Source organism: Loxodonta africana, chromosome 7 (assembly GCF_030014295.1).
Source record: "Loxodonta africana isolate mLoxAfr1 chromosome 7, mLoxAfr1.hap2, whole genome shotgun sequence".
Lineage (NCBI taxonomy): Eukaryota > Metazoa > Chordata > Mammalia > Proboscidea > Elephantidae > Loxodonta > Loxodonta africana.
The window spans coordinates 75,721,269-75,738,197 of NC_087348.1; the positions used below are offsets into that span (position 1 = coordinate 75,721,269).

The window sequence follows — 16,929 nt, forward strand, 5'->3', positions numbered from 1 at the left end:
CGAACCTCTTTTGTAAGGTTTGATGCGATAAAATACCATTAAAGTAATATTAAAAGAAACTTGGTTCCTGGGGCCAAAATATATCTACATACAGTAGGACAGTATGAGGCTTCATAGTATACATGGGGGTGGATTTTCAGACAGTAATCGGAGACAATAGTGAGTTAACTTTAATGAAATTAAATTAAATTTATAATTAAGAAACAAATTGGATCACATGAAAAAATCTTAATCTGCTGAAAATCTTTTTTAATATTTATTCATACATGATTTTTCAAAAGCACTTGTGTCGTAAGTGAAGGTTATTGTACTTCCAAACCTTTAAGGCTGTGTTCATTTTCAAAATCAGGTTATGCTGAGATGAGCCTGATAACCATAGTTTTGCCTTGACTGAGCACCATCTGAGGGGAAATAACAAAGTGGAACCATACAGTAAAACTGCTAAAGACATTGTACTTATCGAAAGGTTATCTGCTGGGGATGGTCTTTGCGGACTCATATAATTCCAGCTGTTTTTCTGAGTTCTAGTCTTGGATTTAAGGGGTCCCCAGAGTCTAAGAGGAGCCCTAGTGGTGCAGTGGTTAAGAGCTCAGCTGCTAACCAAAAGGTCAGCAGACTGAATCCACCAGTTGCTCCTTGGAAATCCTATGGGGCAGTTCTACTTTGTTCTATAGGTTCATTATTAATTGGGTCATTATGAGTCAGAATTGACTCCAAGGTATGGGTTTGAAGCCCTGGTTGCACAGTGGTTAAGAGCTCGGCTGGTAATCCAAAGTTTGGGCAGTTCGAATCCACAAGCCACTGCTTGGAATACCTGTGGGGCAGTTCTACTCTGTCCTATTGGGTCACTATAAGTTGGAACTGACTTGACAGCAATGGGTGGTGGTAGAGTCTAAGCATAAGAGAGCAGCCTGACTAACCTGTGAGTTGTTCAGTCAGATCAGAAGATTTGATTTACTCTGAGGGAATGAGCAGGTTCCCAAACTCATCAGGGACTGAGCAGAGCAAAAGCAGAAAAGGATTTCTAGGAGAATCCGGCAAGCTGGATAAAACTGAATCTCTGAGGAAGAAACTAATGGAGGAATTTATGATGAGGCTCACATCCTGTTCTTAAAATTCCAGGGGAATGAACTCTTTCCCAGCTAAAATAATGACTGCCTCTCTAAACCCCTATAACTGCTACATTTATTTTTGTTTCCTGTCCCTACTAGGAGTTGGAACAGACTCGGACTGGGTGGGTCCCTACTCAAGAATTCAGATGCAAATTACATCTTTTTGCAAACAGAAACAAGGGAATGTCTTATTCAGGGTTCTCTAGAGAAACAGAACCAGAAGAGGAAGAAAAACAGAACAGGACTTTGAACCTTCTGTTCCAGTAACTGCAGGTTTGGTAATTTTAAGCAACTCTCATGGTGAACAGAGCTAAAAAGAGAGGGATTTGACTAGCTGAATTGGCTCACATGATTATAGGAGCTAAACTCGTTTCCTTTGATCGACTGAGAATCATGGTGATGCCATGTGTTATAGACTAGAACTGCTCTATATGGTTTTCTTAGCTGTAATTTTTATGGAAGGAGACTACCAGGTCTTTCCTCCACAGCACCATTGGGTGGGTTGCAACCATCAACCTTTAGGTTACTAACTGAAAGCAAAACATTTGCACCACCCAGGGCTGTATCAATATTCTGTAGTATATATAAATAACTTCATCGCCACCGAGTTGACTCTGACGGAACTGCCCCATAGAGTTTCGAATGCTGTAATTTCTATGGAAGCACACTGCCACATCTTTCTCCCACAGAGCAGCTGGTAGGTTTGAATCACCAACATTTTGGTTAGTTGCTGAGCGCTTAACCACTGTGCCACCAGAGAGACAGAGAGAGATTGATTCTGAAAAACTGGCTCACAGAATTAGGTGGGCCAGGAAGTCCAAAATCTGTATGTCAGATAGAAAAAAAAAAAAGAAATTCAAGCAATGTTGTCTGTTTACAGTGAAGCAGCTGAATCCGTCTTCTTCAGGAAACTATAGTTTGGTCTTAAGGCCTTCAAATGATTGGATGAAGCACATTCACATTGTAGAGGGTAATCCGCTTAGTTTAAGGTCAATTGATTAAATGTTAATCCCATGTAAATATCTTTATAGTAACCTCTAGACTACTCTTTGTCCAAACAACTGGGCACCTTAGGCTATTCATGTTGACATAAAATGAGTCATCACAGGGCATTAATCATTTCATTCATTCAAAAATTATACTGAGTACTTCTAATATTTCTAGTACTGTGTGGGCTATTGGAAATGCAACTGACAACAAAAGTGTCTGTCTACCTGGAATTAATATTCTATCAGAGCAGGCAGATGAAAAGAGAAACAAGTACATGATATAGATTATTAGAAGCTGGTGAGTGCTCGATGGCACTGGGGTTTTACTGGGTGAGTGCTATGGAGAAAGAAAAAGCAAAGTAGAGTAAGAGAGACTGACATGTCAGTGTAGACCTCACTGAGAAGGTAACATCTGAGCAAAGGACTGAAATAGGTGAAGGGAGTTCATGCCAGCTATGATGTTGCCTGTGTACACACATACAACTGACCTTTGAGGCTTCTGTTCCAGCAATGGTAGGCTTGGTAATTTTAATCAACTCTCATAATGAACACAACTAAATAAGCTTGATGAAATGTTAAATACATCATAAAATCACATTATAGCTTACAGGATAATAAGTGAGAACCCAGATAAACTGTGATTACCCAGAGAGGTAAGCTCACCACTCAAAAATACTTTTTCAATGAGGAGATTTGACAGGTAGGAGAAAACGCTAAGAACTGGGTCTGTGCATTTAGTGTTCTTTTGGAGTGAGAGAGTCAGAAGTCAAAGCCTAGGGCATGTACAGGTGAGAAGTCTAATTCATACACCTCATATACATCGCGATGGTCGGGAGAAACATGAAGTAAACAAGCCTTTCTACAGACTTGCAGGCCTGGAAATCTAGGGGAAGTCAAGCCTGGAACTTGGGTTAAGGTGGTCTAAGACGAGGTGACTTGAATAAATACATGAACATCCTATCTGGAGAAAGGTCTTCATTCCAAGCCTTTTTTTTTTCTGCCAATAATTACAACCACCAAAGAGTAAAAAATAATGTCCAACACAAAAGGACCCAAGAGACTAAACACAGGAGCCAGTGGGAACAACAGACCACAGAAACAGAATAACAAAACTAAAATAAGGGAATTAATAGACAGAGACTACAGTGCTAAGCTTAAAGAATTAAAAGAAACTTAAAAATAAAGACAATCAACTCAACAAAATACTAGCAAACCAAATCAAAAACATATTAAAGGATTATACACCATAATCAAATGAGATTTATCCCAGGAATGCAAGGATGTTTCAACACTAGAAAATCAACCAGTGTCATACCACAAACTAATAGAAAAAAGGAAAGGACCACTTGTTCATCTCAATCAGTATAGGAAAGGCATTTGACAAAATTTACCACCCTTTCATGATAAATACAAACAAGATAGCAAAATGAGTTTCTTTGTGTAGCCTTATATCCTTGATTCTTTGCAAGAGAAACAGAGGAAGAAATCAGCCTGGGAGATTTTTTTCCTGGGCACTAAGGAGTTGTCATTGTTTCCCTTGCTACAGTTACCCAGGGAAGAAGCTAGTCCCTGCCAGTAGAAAATATCAGTTATGCTATTTGCTAACTGATCGATAGAGCTGCTTGAGAGGGGATTGGTCAGTTATTATGCAAAGACGGTGTGTAAAATCTGCCTAATAAGAATGAGCCACTTGCCTACATAAGCAACTATTCCACAGAGTTTGAGGGGATACCTCACTACCATTAAGAAGAGCCAGAAGTGGAATGTGTCTTTTGGACCAGGGGTCCTTGTGCTGAGAACTTTCTAGACCCAGGAGACAGAGCTGTAACACTGAAGACCAGCATGAGATGGTATGGTGGGCTTCCTGGCCCACGGATTGAGGTGGCTACAGTGCAAGCACAGACCCATGGAACCAGAGAAATGAGGGCCTTCAGGTAGCAGGCTTGCTGCTGCAGTGGCGTGCCTACAGGCACTTGTTTGTGGAGTTAATAAGCTCCAGCACAGGCATGAGCAGGGGCAGAGGCCAGGCCCAGAGGCGGGACAGAGACCAGGCCAGAAGGGGCAGAGGTAGAGGCTAGGCCGAAGCCCTGAGAGTGAGGGCCTGGAAGCAGTGGCCAAGCAGAAGCTGTCCTGATTCAAGGACTGTATCCTGAGTTTTTCCTGTTACTTCTCTGTATGTGGACTTTAAATCTTAAAACTGAGGTACTGGCATAACTGAAATGGATGACTTTGAGCCTAAAGTTAAACTCCATTTTGAATTAAACTCATATCTTGACTCCTATTGTTCTAAAGAGAATATTCAGCCTTTTTGTCAAAATTTAACTGCTTGTAACACAAAGGAGGCATAGCACTATTTCTGGCATGGATGAGGAACTATTTGTTGAAGGTGTTTATTAAGAATGTTATTCAGCTTGGTCTTAAAAGAATGCCTATCTCAAGCATGTCCACAGAGGTTACAAAATAGGATCAGAATTGATAATGTTAAGATGAAGCCAGTAACTGTCTTATAACCCTAACCAAGATCAGGTAAACGTCAATTAACCAAGTCTTAATCAAACTACACTTTCACTCACTGGAATCTTCTGCTCCATTTCTGCTAACACTTTGTAAACCCATAACTAGGTAAAATCATAAGCCCGTTACCTTAAAATGAGGGAAAAGGCAGACATACAGCCAGAATTAAAATTATTCCCCCAGAATGCCTTGTTAGACAAACCTCAGGATGTAACAATCACAGAATGTAATAAATAGACTTACTGATGTTAAGAAGAATGTCTTGGTCAAACATGTTAGGAAGATTAGAAATTAATGTTATGAATGCTTGTAGTTTAAGAAAATTCTTGTAATTTCTTGCCATGTAATACCCTATCTCCACCGTTTGCAGTCATTTGTTCAATTGGCCTGATAAAGCCTCAGCGTTCTCTGTGCAGTTTGGAACACACCACAAAATCTTTCCTGGGTGCTTGTGTGTTTGCCCATTTCGTGAAATGATTCACCTTTCAATAAAACTCTGTTTCTATTTCTTAAAAAGAAAAAAAACAAACTCAAACCCATTTCTGTCGAGTCAATTCCAACTAGTAGAGTATAAGTCTGTTTTTTTACCACGACATTTCCAAGTTAATCCTGATCCCATGTCACTTCCTTATAAACCACGTAACCATGAGTATGGCCTGTGAGTTTTGTGTGGACCTTGCAACAAATTATCAAACCCAGCAGAGAAGTAGAGAGTGTAGTGCGGAGGACAGCTGGTGTCAGAATTAGTAAAAAGTTTGAAGAGTGGAAGTGTGTCTGACCTCAACCTCATATGAGTCAGCTTTGTGCTGATGCTGATCTCATTCTCCCTGAAGTTAGGTAAGGTCCGATACTGTTGCTACTGCATTTCAGAAGGTGAAAGACATGTACATAAAATACTGTAAGACATTACTAAAAGAAACTAAAGAAGATCTGAATAAGTGAAAGGGCATTCTGTGTTCATGGATTGGAGGCTAAACATAGCTAAGATGTCAATCCTACCCAAAGCGATCTGCAAATTCAACACAATCCCCATAAAAATTCCAACAGCCTTTTTTTGCAGAAGTGGAAAATCAATTCTCAAATTTATATGGAAGGAGAAGGAACCCCAAATAGCTAAAGCAATCTTGAAGAAGAACAAAGTTGGAGGATTCAGGCTTCCTGATTTCAAAACGTAGTATAAAGCCACAGTAATTAAAACAACTTGATACTGGTATAATAATAGACATATAGAGCAATGGAATAGCATTGAGAGTACAGAAATAAAATCATACATCTGTGATCAAGTGATTTTGACAACAGTGCTAATCTATTCAGTAGGGAAAGAAGTCTCTTCAATCAATTGTGCTGGAAAAATTGGATTTCCATGTGCACAAAAATGAGTCAGAGTTCATGCCTCATACTACACAAAAAATAAAATAAAATAAAATAGATGAAGAACAAAAATATGAAACCATAAAATTCTTACAAGAAACTATAGGGGCACAGCTATAAGATGTACTTTTTAATGATGGATTATCAGACGTGACAGCAAAAGGATCACTGAAGAGGTCATTCAAATGGCTTAAAAATACGAGAAAAGGTGCTCAAAATCATTAGTCCTTGTTCTTAGTTTCTGTCTACTTGTTTATTAGTATTTGTGTAGGGCGGGGTGCTGGGCCATTTTTTTCTTATGAGCCACTTCCCCGCTTCTGCCATGGGGAGCATCCGGTGCACTTTATAAATTGAGGATTAGCAAGAGAATTACATTGAGTCTTTGGGTTGAAGATACTTGCTTCTACCATCATCCCCCTAGTCACATAAGCCACAAACCAGTAGTCATTCCTTCGAGGCATGTAGTATGAAAGACTGTCTTATTTGAAAATCATTTTTTTACTTCATAGTTCTCAATCTATACAACTTTTAAGGTAGTTATTTTAAAACTTTTGCTAGAAAAAATATACGAATGTCTTAAATAATTTTGTTAGTAAAAATTCAGCTTTACATGGTTGTATACTTCATATTCCCCAAGGAATCGAACAGACTTTCTTACTCTTACTACCAAATACTTACAAAATGAACAAGCTGAATAAATGATGGTAACATTACCTTTTATATATGAACTTTAGTATGCCTTAAGATGAAGTATCAAAGTAAATTCAAAACTATTAATTATGAGAAATTTATTTTATTATACCCCGATAACTGTCAAATGAAAATGCACCAACACCTACATAGAAACAAAAATAAAAAAATAAATAGGCCACTTGAGAATTGACAGAACCCTTAGGACTAGTCGTGTATGTGTGATTTGAACTGTTCGGTTTCCACCGGAGAACGTGATAATGATCTTTGGCGCTTTTGAATTCACGTTTGAATCTTTAGAGATTTATCCCCAAAGGTAAACAATAATACAAAGCTAGAAAGATAGTGTGGCTGCTATATAAAAACAATGACTTTGGATTTATTACCAAAAGATGAATGAATTATTTCAAGAGGTAAGATTTCAGCTTCTGTGAGTGGAATTGACATATTGATTATAATTCAGCATTGAGAACACTTTGCTCTCTAACACTGTGTTTGTACTCACAAGCCATAGTCGGGTAACCTGGCAGACGTAATCAAGCAGTCAACGAACAAGTAACTTTGAATTCACTTGTTTCCAGTCAGGTTAGTTTGAAAAAATGAGCTCAATTCAAATTACCAAGACTCCTTATTTATCTACCCCTACGTCCAGGAACTCATATAATCTTTAACACTATCTACACATGACATCCACCACAATGCTAAATCATTAGCTTCTAGATTCTTTGGGGATTTATTATTTTATACATCTTTCCAGAAAGTCTTACTTTATTTATGGGTCTGAGTGCTCTAGGATCACAGTCAACAAGACACAACGGATGAAGTCTAGGATAAAAAGCCAGAAAATTTCCAGATGCGGGTCAACCTGGCCACTAGCTGGGTGATCCTGGCTAAACTTCTTAACTTGCGAGGCTATACTTTATTCGGCTGTATACTATCTCAAAAATAATATTTCATTCTACAATACTCCAGTTAGAAACATTCTTATAGTAGAAAATGATTTGATTTTTTTGGATAATTGTACTTTAATTACATCCTGGGTATCAGTCATATACTGTTTTGTAAGGTGATTAGATTGATATTTCACATTCCTTCATAAAACAATATTTTAACTAGGAATATTTAATATATTTATAAAAGGTGACTATTTCCTAATTTGAAATTCCTGTGTTGTATTAATATCAGGAATAATTGTATTTCACCCACTAGCACAAGTTGCTTAAACACCTCATTCTCAGTCTTCTTATGTGAAAAATAAGGATAATAGAAGTAGGTAACCTCATGAAATTCTTGTACTTGTAAGAATTTGAACTTATGTAAAATGTTAAGCATAGTTCCTACCACAAAATAAGGTCTGAATGAATGTTGATTCTTATTTTGTTGGAGGAAAACCCTACTTCACTCATTCTTCAGGGAGGGAGATAGAGTTTCTAAAATCAGAATTAGTAAGAGAATTAGGATAAGATTTCTGTCTTTAGACTGACAATACCTGTTTACCTCCGCTATCCGTCCTCCCTATACTGTAAACTACTCCTCAGGAGGCAACCCTTTGAGGCACTGACAGTGAGTGAAAGACTATTTCTTATCCGGAATTTCTCTAAGACTCGTTTTATAAGTTAGCTATCTATATAATTCGCCATATGTGTGTCTTCTAACTTTTGCTATACTAATCAATGTACGTGTCTTTATAATTCTTATTTAAAATTTAACTTTGCATAAAGTTCCACCTCAAGGTATTTAATGACTTGGATTATAAATATTAGTAAAAAGAAAAAAATTATCAATGACCTATGCATGAACATCTACGGAGAAACAAAAGAATAAACTGACCGTGTGAGAATTTATAGAATCCTGTGTGGACTGCAGCTACTGAATATGTGCTCCAGGACGTGGTAATGCTCAATGGTGCTTTTAAATTCACATTTGATTCTCTAGAATCTTCAGAGATTTATTCCCAAAGGCAAACAATAATAAATGATAATCTATGTAACCACAGTTACTTTAGAATTATTACTAAAGATAAGTGAGTTTTTTCCCAAAAGTTTGTGTGTGTGTGTGAATGAATCTGAAGTATTGATTTTCATTTACCATCTGAGAACACATTACTCTCTAAGGCAGTCTGTACTCACAAACCAAGGGTGGGAAAGAGGGCACACATAATCCAGCAATCAACTACCTAGTAAGAATCTTTGGCTGAATGACTCTGTTCCTACAATCAGTTTCATGTGACTAAAAAGGCATAATCCAAGTTACCAGGATTCCATATGACCAGAAAGTCATAGGATCGTTCAACACTATCTAAACAAGATATTTAGCCATTTAAAAAAAAAAAAAAACCCACTGCCATGGAGTGGATTCTGAGATGCACTGAATATTTATTGTTAGTAAATAGCTTGGCAGAAAAACTTTACTTATGGGTCTGAGTGTTTTTAATAGTGGACAAAGCTTAGAATATAAAGGCAGAAAATTTGGAGATGTGAGCAAACGTATCCACCAGCTGGGTGATCCTGGGTAAACTTTTCAAATTTTTAGGTTACACTTTCTTCAGCTGTACACAGGCATGTGTCGCTTAAAACACTGGGCACCATATAGTTCACGGTCCCATGAAGTGTTTTTTTTTTTTTTTTTTTTTAATGGTTTTAAAGACCCCAAACTCAGACTATTGCAGCACTGGACAACGAGTTGGATACAGGCAGGTGAGTCAGAGGACATGACTCTGGACATGGGCTCTTGGGTTTTGTCAGGTGGTGGCTGCGGTTGGGGCTGCGGGGTCCCTGGCTGCTCCTGCAGTTCAGGCTGGCAGACCATCAGGTCTGGCTGGGGGCTCTCTGCCCCCTGCCGCCTGACTTCCTCACTTCCTCTGACTCAGCTCCTACCACCACCTGTTCCACTGTCCTCTGCCTGCTGCCCCAGCAGGAGCATTAGTGGCAATAGCAGTGACAAGGACAACTGGAAGCTGGCTCCCATAATTTTTTAAAATATGGTGTTAGAATAACATCCAAATCACATAACATCCTGTTTCACAGAACATATCATGGACCAATGCATATCTGTATTATGTTAAAAACAATATAATTTTATTCTACAATGCTCTAATTAGAAATCATTGTTATGGCAGGAAATGATTTTCTTTGCTTGAATCCTGATTATCACTCATATAGTGTTCTGCATAGTAATCAGACTGACTTTTCAAATTTGAGGTAGTCCCCTGGCTCATGAGTTACAGATGATCCACACTGAGGACCCTCTTTTTTTTTTTTCTTTATCTTACTGTTAGTAATATGTCCTACGTGCAATATTGCAGTGCATAATAGGCTGATGTCATCATTCTCAAATGTTCACTCAAAGATGGGTCAATGTTATGATTTACTGTTCAAAACACTGCTCTATAACAGGCTAGGAAAACTAAAAAAAAAAGAGGTAGATGACTTGCGTCAGAGCCGATTTACACAGGGTTCTCAGAATGGAAACCAGTCAAAGGGCTACCTGTACTTGACTAACCAATAATATTTTAATTACAAATGTTTGCAAATTGAATAAATTTACAAAGTTGACTCCATTCATCCCTAATTTGAAATTTTCTTCTGGTATTATTATCAAAAGCAATTGCACTTCTGTTCTTTTTAGATGATCTTATTTAACCAATAAACTAAAAATCAAACCCACTGTCATCGAGTCAATCCTGACTCATAGTGACCCTACAGGGCAGAGCAGAACTGCCCCATATGCTTATCAAGAAGCAGCTGGTGGATTTGAACTGCCAACGTTTTGGTTAGCAGCCTAACTCTCAACCACTGTACCACCAGGGCTCCATAGTGACCCACAGACATTGTAAAATATATAACTAACTAGTCTCCTCTCTCATATATTAGCTGTCAAAAACTTAAAGGATAATCTAATATCCACTGATTGGCAAGTGTTTTGAACATTGAGGTATTATTATTATTTAACTGCAATTATACGATAGTTGTCAGACTTCTGGCATTCACATTTTGACTCCACACTTGCTATGCAACCTTGTGCAAGCTACATAATCTCTTTTACCTGGTTTCCTCGTCAACAAAATAATGAGAGCACTTACTATTATTGTATAAAAAATAAAATGGAACTATGTAGAGTGGTGTAGTGGTTAAGAGCTACAGCTGCTACCCAAGAGGCTGACAGTTCAAATCCACCACTTGCTCCTTGAAAACCCTATGGAGCAGTTCTACTCTGTCGTATACGGTCACTATAAGTCAGAATCAACTCAGTAGCAACAGGTTTGCTTTGGTTTCAGATATTATATACATTATATGTATATAATTCTCAGCCATATTCTTATCATTTACTAAGCTTGTAATAAACGATAGCTTTTTTTTTTTTTATCAAGTTTTCATTAAAAAACCTATATTTTTCTTGGTATTACACTTACCATTCCTTTTTGTTATTTTAATCAGTTTCTATTTTTTTATTCTTTAGCTTTAAACCCACTTCAAATGTATTTTTGGAAAAATATAATATAAAAAGGAAAATCATATGTTAAATTTTCTGGTGTTTTTGTCAATACGTATCTATATATACACACATACATAAGTGCGTATTGACATGTAAAGAAAAATATATGTGATTACATATTAATTAATATGCAATGACACTTGAATGATATCTTTATTTATGATGACTTTCCATATGTGTATTAATGAAAATGAACCCATGAAATTTATAACTTCTTTAATGCAATTTTTTCATCACACATCTTTTCTCATTCCAGCTACATTGTCTCATGGATTCCCTGGTGCATGGGAACCACACTGCAGTGACAGAGTTCATTTTATTGGGCTTAACAAAAGATCCTACCCTTCGGGTCACCCTCTTCACAGTCATCCTATGCATCTATTTGGTGACCATATCTGGCAATCTCAGCACAATCATTCTGATCAGAATCTCTTCTCAGCTCCATCATCCTATGTATGTTTTTCTGAGCCACTTGGCTTTGGCTGACATAGGCTTTTCATCCTCTGTCACACCCAATATGCTTGTAAACTTCCTGGTGGAGAGAAATACAATCTCCTACATTGGATGTGCGATCCAACTTGGATCAGTTGCTTTCTTTGGGACAGTTGATTGCTGTCTTCTGGCTGCCATGGCCTATGATCGCTTTGTAGCAATCTGCAATCCACTGCTTTATTCAACTAAAATGTCCATGCAAGTCTGTGATCAGTTATTCTCTGTGGCTTATGTAGGTAGTTTTCTCAATGCTTCCTCCTTTACCATTTCCTTCTTTTCTTTATTCTTTTGTGGACCTAATGGAGTCAATCATTTTTTCTGTGATTTTGCTCCTTTAGTTGAACTTTGCTGTTCTAATTTCAGTATCCCTGCAGTGGCCCCCTCATTTTTTGCTGGCTCCATCATTGTGGTCACAGTGATTGTCATAGCTGTCTCCTACATCCAAATCCTCATCACCATCCTGAAGATGCGCTCCACTGAGGGTCGCCACAAGGCCTTCTCCACCTGTACCTGCCACCTCACTGCAGTCACTCTGTTCTACGGGACCACTACATTCATTTATGTGATGCCCAAGTCCAGCTACTCTACTGACCAGAACAAGGTGGTGTCTGTGTTCTACACAGTTGTGATCCCCATGTTGAACCCCCTCATTTACAGTCTCAGGAATAATGAGATTAAAGCTGCTCTCAAGAGGCAGCTCGGCAGAAAAATATTTTCTTGACAAAACCTATTATTTTGTAGGGTTTGAATCAATAATATTCTATTAATGTAATATTAAAAGAAATTTGGTTCTTGTGAGCAAAATATATCTGTACATAATTAGCCAGTATGAGGCTTCATAGTATACATAGGTATGGATCTGCAGACAGTAAATCAGAGAAAATAGTGAGTTAACTTTAATAAGCTAAATTAAAAATTAAGAATCACAAATAGGTCCACATGAGGAAAATCTTAATGTACCTAAAATCCTTTTTACATTTTATTCATATATTACTTTTCAAAAGCAATTCCATGTCCTAAGTCCCGATTATTGTACCTCCAAACCTTTAAGGCTATCTTCATTTTCAACTGCAGATTATGCTGAGGTGAGCCTGATAATACTACCTTTGCCTTGACTGAGTACTTTCTGAGGGGAAATAACAGAGTGGAGCCAGATAGTAAAATTGCTATAGACATGGTGCTTGGAGAAAGCTTATCTGCTGGGGGTGGTCTTTATGGACTCTTAAAATCCCAGCCTGTGTTTCTGGGTTCTGACTCCTGCCTTGGATATAAGGGGTCCCCAGAGTCTAAGAGGATGAGACCACCCCGAGTAACCTGTGAATTGCTCAATCAGATCAGAAGAGATGACTTCCTCTGGGGGAATAAATACGGTTCCCAAACTCACCAGGGACCAAGCAGAGCAAAAGCAATAAAGGATTTCCAGGAGAATCCGGCAAACTGGTGACATTGAATCTGAGGTAGAAACTCTTGGAGGAGTTTATGATCAGGCCCACATCCTGCTCATAAAAGTCCAGGGGCCTGGACTCTTTCTCAGCTAAAATAGTGCCTGCCCCTCTGGACAGGCTAAATTAACCCCTATATGCTTATGACTGCTACATTTATTTCTGTTTCCTGTCCCCGCTTAAGGATTCAGACACAAATTGCATGTTTTTGTAAAAGAAACACACAGCATGTCTTATTCAGTGTTCTCTAGAGAAACAGAACCTGTAGAGAGAAAAGGAGAGAACAGACCTTTGAGCCTTCTGTTCTAGCAATTGCAGGTTTGGTCATTCATTTTAAGCAACTCTCATGACGGACACAGCTAAAGAGAGAGAAGGATTTTTCTAGAGGAATTGGCTGATGTGATTATGGGAGCTAAACCTGGTGCTGTCAGTTGATTGAGACTCATGGTAATGTATGTGTTATAGACTAGAAGTGCTCCATATGGGTTTCTTGGCTGTAATATTTATGGAAGCAGATTGCCAGGTCTTTCATCCACAGCACTGTGGCTGGGTTGGAATTGTCAACCCTTAGGTTAGTAGCTGAAAGCAAACTGTTTGCACCAGCTAGGGCCAGGAATATATGTAAACAACATTTTTGCGGTCTAGCTGATTTCAGCTGAAGAGACCCATAGAGATTCCAAGGGCTGTAATCTTTATGGAAGTGGACTGCCACACCTTTGTCCTGCTTCATGGCTGCTGAGCTCCTGCTGCCAACATTTTGGTTAGTAGCCAAGTGCACAACCAGAGAGAGAGAGAGATTGATTTTGAGAAATTGGCTCACAAGAACAGGCAGGCTAGGAAGTCCAAAATCCATTTGTCAGGTAAAAGGCTAGAAATTCTAGCAACGTCTATTTACAGTGTTGAAGCTGAATCCTTCTGCTTCGGGAAACCATCATTTTCTTGTAAGGCCTTCAACAGTTTGGATGAAGCACATCCACATTATGGAAGGAAATCTGCTTAGTTCAAGGTTAACTGATTTAACGTTAATCACATGTGAATACCTTTATAGCAACATCTAGACTAGTGTTTGTCCAAACAACTGGGCACCACAGCCTGTTCATATTGACATAAAAGTAATCATCAAAGGGCATTAATCATTTCATTCATTAAAAATTTATACTGAGTGCTTCTAATATCTCTGTTACTGTGTAGGCTATTGGAAATGTAAGTGACAGACAAAGGTGTCTGCCTTCCTGGAATTAATCTTCTAGCAGAGGAGACAGACAAGAAAACTAACAAGTACGTGATATAGACTATTAGAAGTTGGTGAGTGCTATGGAGAAAGAAAAAGCAAAGCAGAGTAAGGGAGACTGACATGTCAGTGTAGACCTTGCTGAGTAGGTAACATCTGAACAAAGGACCAAAGTAGGTGAGGATACTTCTTGCCAGCTGTGGTGCTGCCTCTGTACACACATACAATTGAGCTTTTAGGCTTCTGTTCAAGCAATGGGAAGCTTGATAATTAAATCAATTCTCATGATGAACACGAAATAAAACTTGATGAAATATTAAATACATCATAAAATCACATTAGAGCTTACAGGATAATAAGTGAGAACCCAGATAAAGCGTGGTTACCCAGAGAGGTAAGCTCACCACTCAAAAATGCTTTTACAATGAAGAGATTTGACAGGTAGGAGAAAATGCTAAGAACTGGGGCTGTGGATTTAGTGTTCTTTTGGCGATGAAAGATGCAGAAGTCAAAGCCTAGGGCATGACCAGGTGAGAAGTCTAATTCATACACCTCATATACACCATGATGGTAGGGGGGGAACATGAAGTAAACAAGCCTTTCTACAGATTTGTATCCCTGGAAATCTAGGAAAAGTCAAGCCTGGAACTTGGGTTAAGGTGGTCTAAGACAAGGTGACTTGAATAAATACATGAACATCCTAGCTGGAGAGAGGTCTTAATTCCAAGCCTTTTTTTTCCTGTAAATAATTATGACCATCAAAGAGTGAAAAATAATGCCCAGCACAAAAGAAATCAAGATACTAAACATGGGAACCAGAGGGAACAACAGATCACAAAAACACAATCACTAAGACTAAGATAAGGGAATTAACAGACTGAGACTATAATACTGAAAAAGAAAAGAAACTTAGAAATAAATACAATCAACCAAACAAAATATTAGCAAACCAAATTAAAAAAACATATTAAAAGGTTGAACACCACTGTTTCCCAAACATGGCATGTCCTTTCATGGCTCCTCTAGTTTATACACGTTGTTTTCTCTAACTTGTAATGTCTTTCCTGCCCTTCTCTACCTCCTAAAACCTACCTTTCTTGAAAAGATAATTTAAATTTCACCTCTTCAAGGAAGCCTCCCTTAACCTCCCCATCTTTTTCAGTCATTTCTTCTAGATATGTACCCTATTTTATCGTGATGAAGCCTTTTAAAAGCTTGACACCTACACTAGACAGGCAAGAGACTTAGTTTAAAATTTTTATCCCCCAACTTGCAGCCTAAGCTCATAAACATAGGTCTTTGAGTAAGGTTAGTTTACTGACTATAGGAATGAATGGAACCCCATCTTCTTCAGGAAGCCTTCCATGATAATTTCTTAGGTATATTTACTAATTCCTTCTCAGTTCATTATTTCCTCTATTTAACATTTATTTCATTTGGAAATGTACTGAAGATAGTTGGCTGCTTTCTAAATAGGTTATAAGAATCATGAGGGCAAGACCATGTCACCTAGCAATGTGAACACACATATAGATACTACATGTTTGCTTAAGTAAATTTAAAAATGGTGAACCACGAAAACAATACTTCTCAAAACTCCACCAGTGGTTTGCTTATAGGAGTAAGAGATTATAAATTTCTCACCCAAGACAGAACCCTTGACAAATCACACTTGACTTATTTAAGTGGCCAATTTCCGAGGGGCATATCAGAATTGCTAGAGGAAATTTATCAAAATAGTATGTACTCACCCACACCAACCGTAAGTTTTGGCAAGCTTCAGAATCTCTAGGATATCAGGGTATGTGTAGTTTGCAAAGGAACCCTGGTGGTGCAGTTGTTAAGCTCCTGGCTGCTAACCCGAAGGTCCGTATTTTTGAACCTAGCAGCCACTCTGAGGGAGAAAGATGTGGCAGTCTGCTTCCATAAAAATTTATAGCTTTGGAGACCCTATGAGGCAGTTTTACTCTGTCCTAGAGTCAGAATTAAGTCAACAGCAGTGGGTTAGTCTTTTTTTTTTTTTTTTTTTTGTACTTTGCAAAATAATTCTTAGTGCTTTCCTGATACTACTCAGTGCAGGAACGATAGAGGGTATGCCAATACGATTTGATTTATATTCTTCCCAATGACCCTTGAAGTCACTAGAGAGCAAGATGCCTATAACCCTGTGTAAGTCTTTCTGTTTTGGACAATCTAACCTCTTTCCACACCTGAATTTTTCCTTGAGTTTGCCACACTGTTCTCCTTTCAGCTCTTCAAACCTACCCTCAAGTAGTTTTCTGTGTTCTGGCTCTTCCAGGAATAGAGAATAGACAACATTCTTAATTTAACTCATCATTTCTTCAGCACACTCTAACAAGCTCTTAACATCTATACCAAAATCAAACCTGTTGCCATCAAGTAGATTCCAACTCATAAAGACCCTAAAGGACAGAGCAGAACTTCCATAGAGTTTCCAAGGAGCACCTGGTGGATTCAAACTGCTAACCTTTTAGCAGTCGCAGCTGTTAACCATTATGCCACCAGGGTGGTTATTAAAGACATACAACAATGTTTTTTATAAAGAGGAATGTTGTTGTTGTTGTTTGGTGTAA

General features: G+C 38.2%; 1 protein-coding gene across 1 annotated transcript; it reads left to right on the plus strand.

The window, feature by feature from the left end:
- The first annotated feature begins 11,438 nt into the window (after nt 1-11,438).
- Nucleotides 11,439-12,546, plus strand: LOC100660002 (olfactory receptor 5P6-like). The gene has a single exon (XM_064289179.1). It carries the CDS (start codon nt 11,439-11,441, stop codon nt 12,381-12,383), a length of 945 nt encoding a protein of 314 aa, XP_064145249.1. The 3' UTR covers nt 12,384-12,546.
- The last annotated feature ends 4,383 nt before the right edge of the window (nt 12,547-16,929 follow it).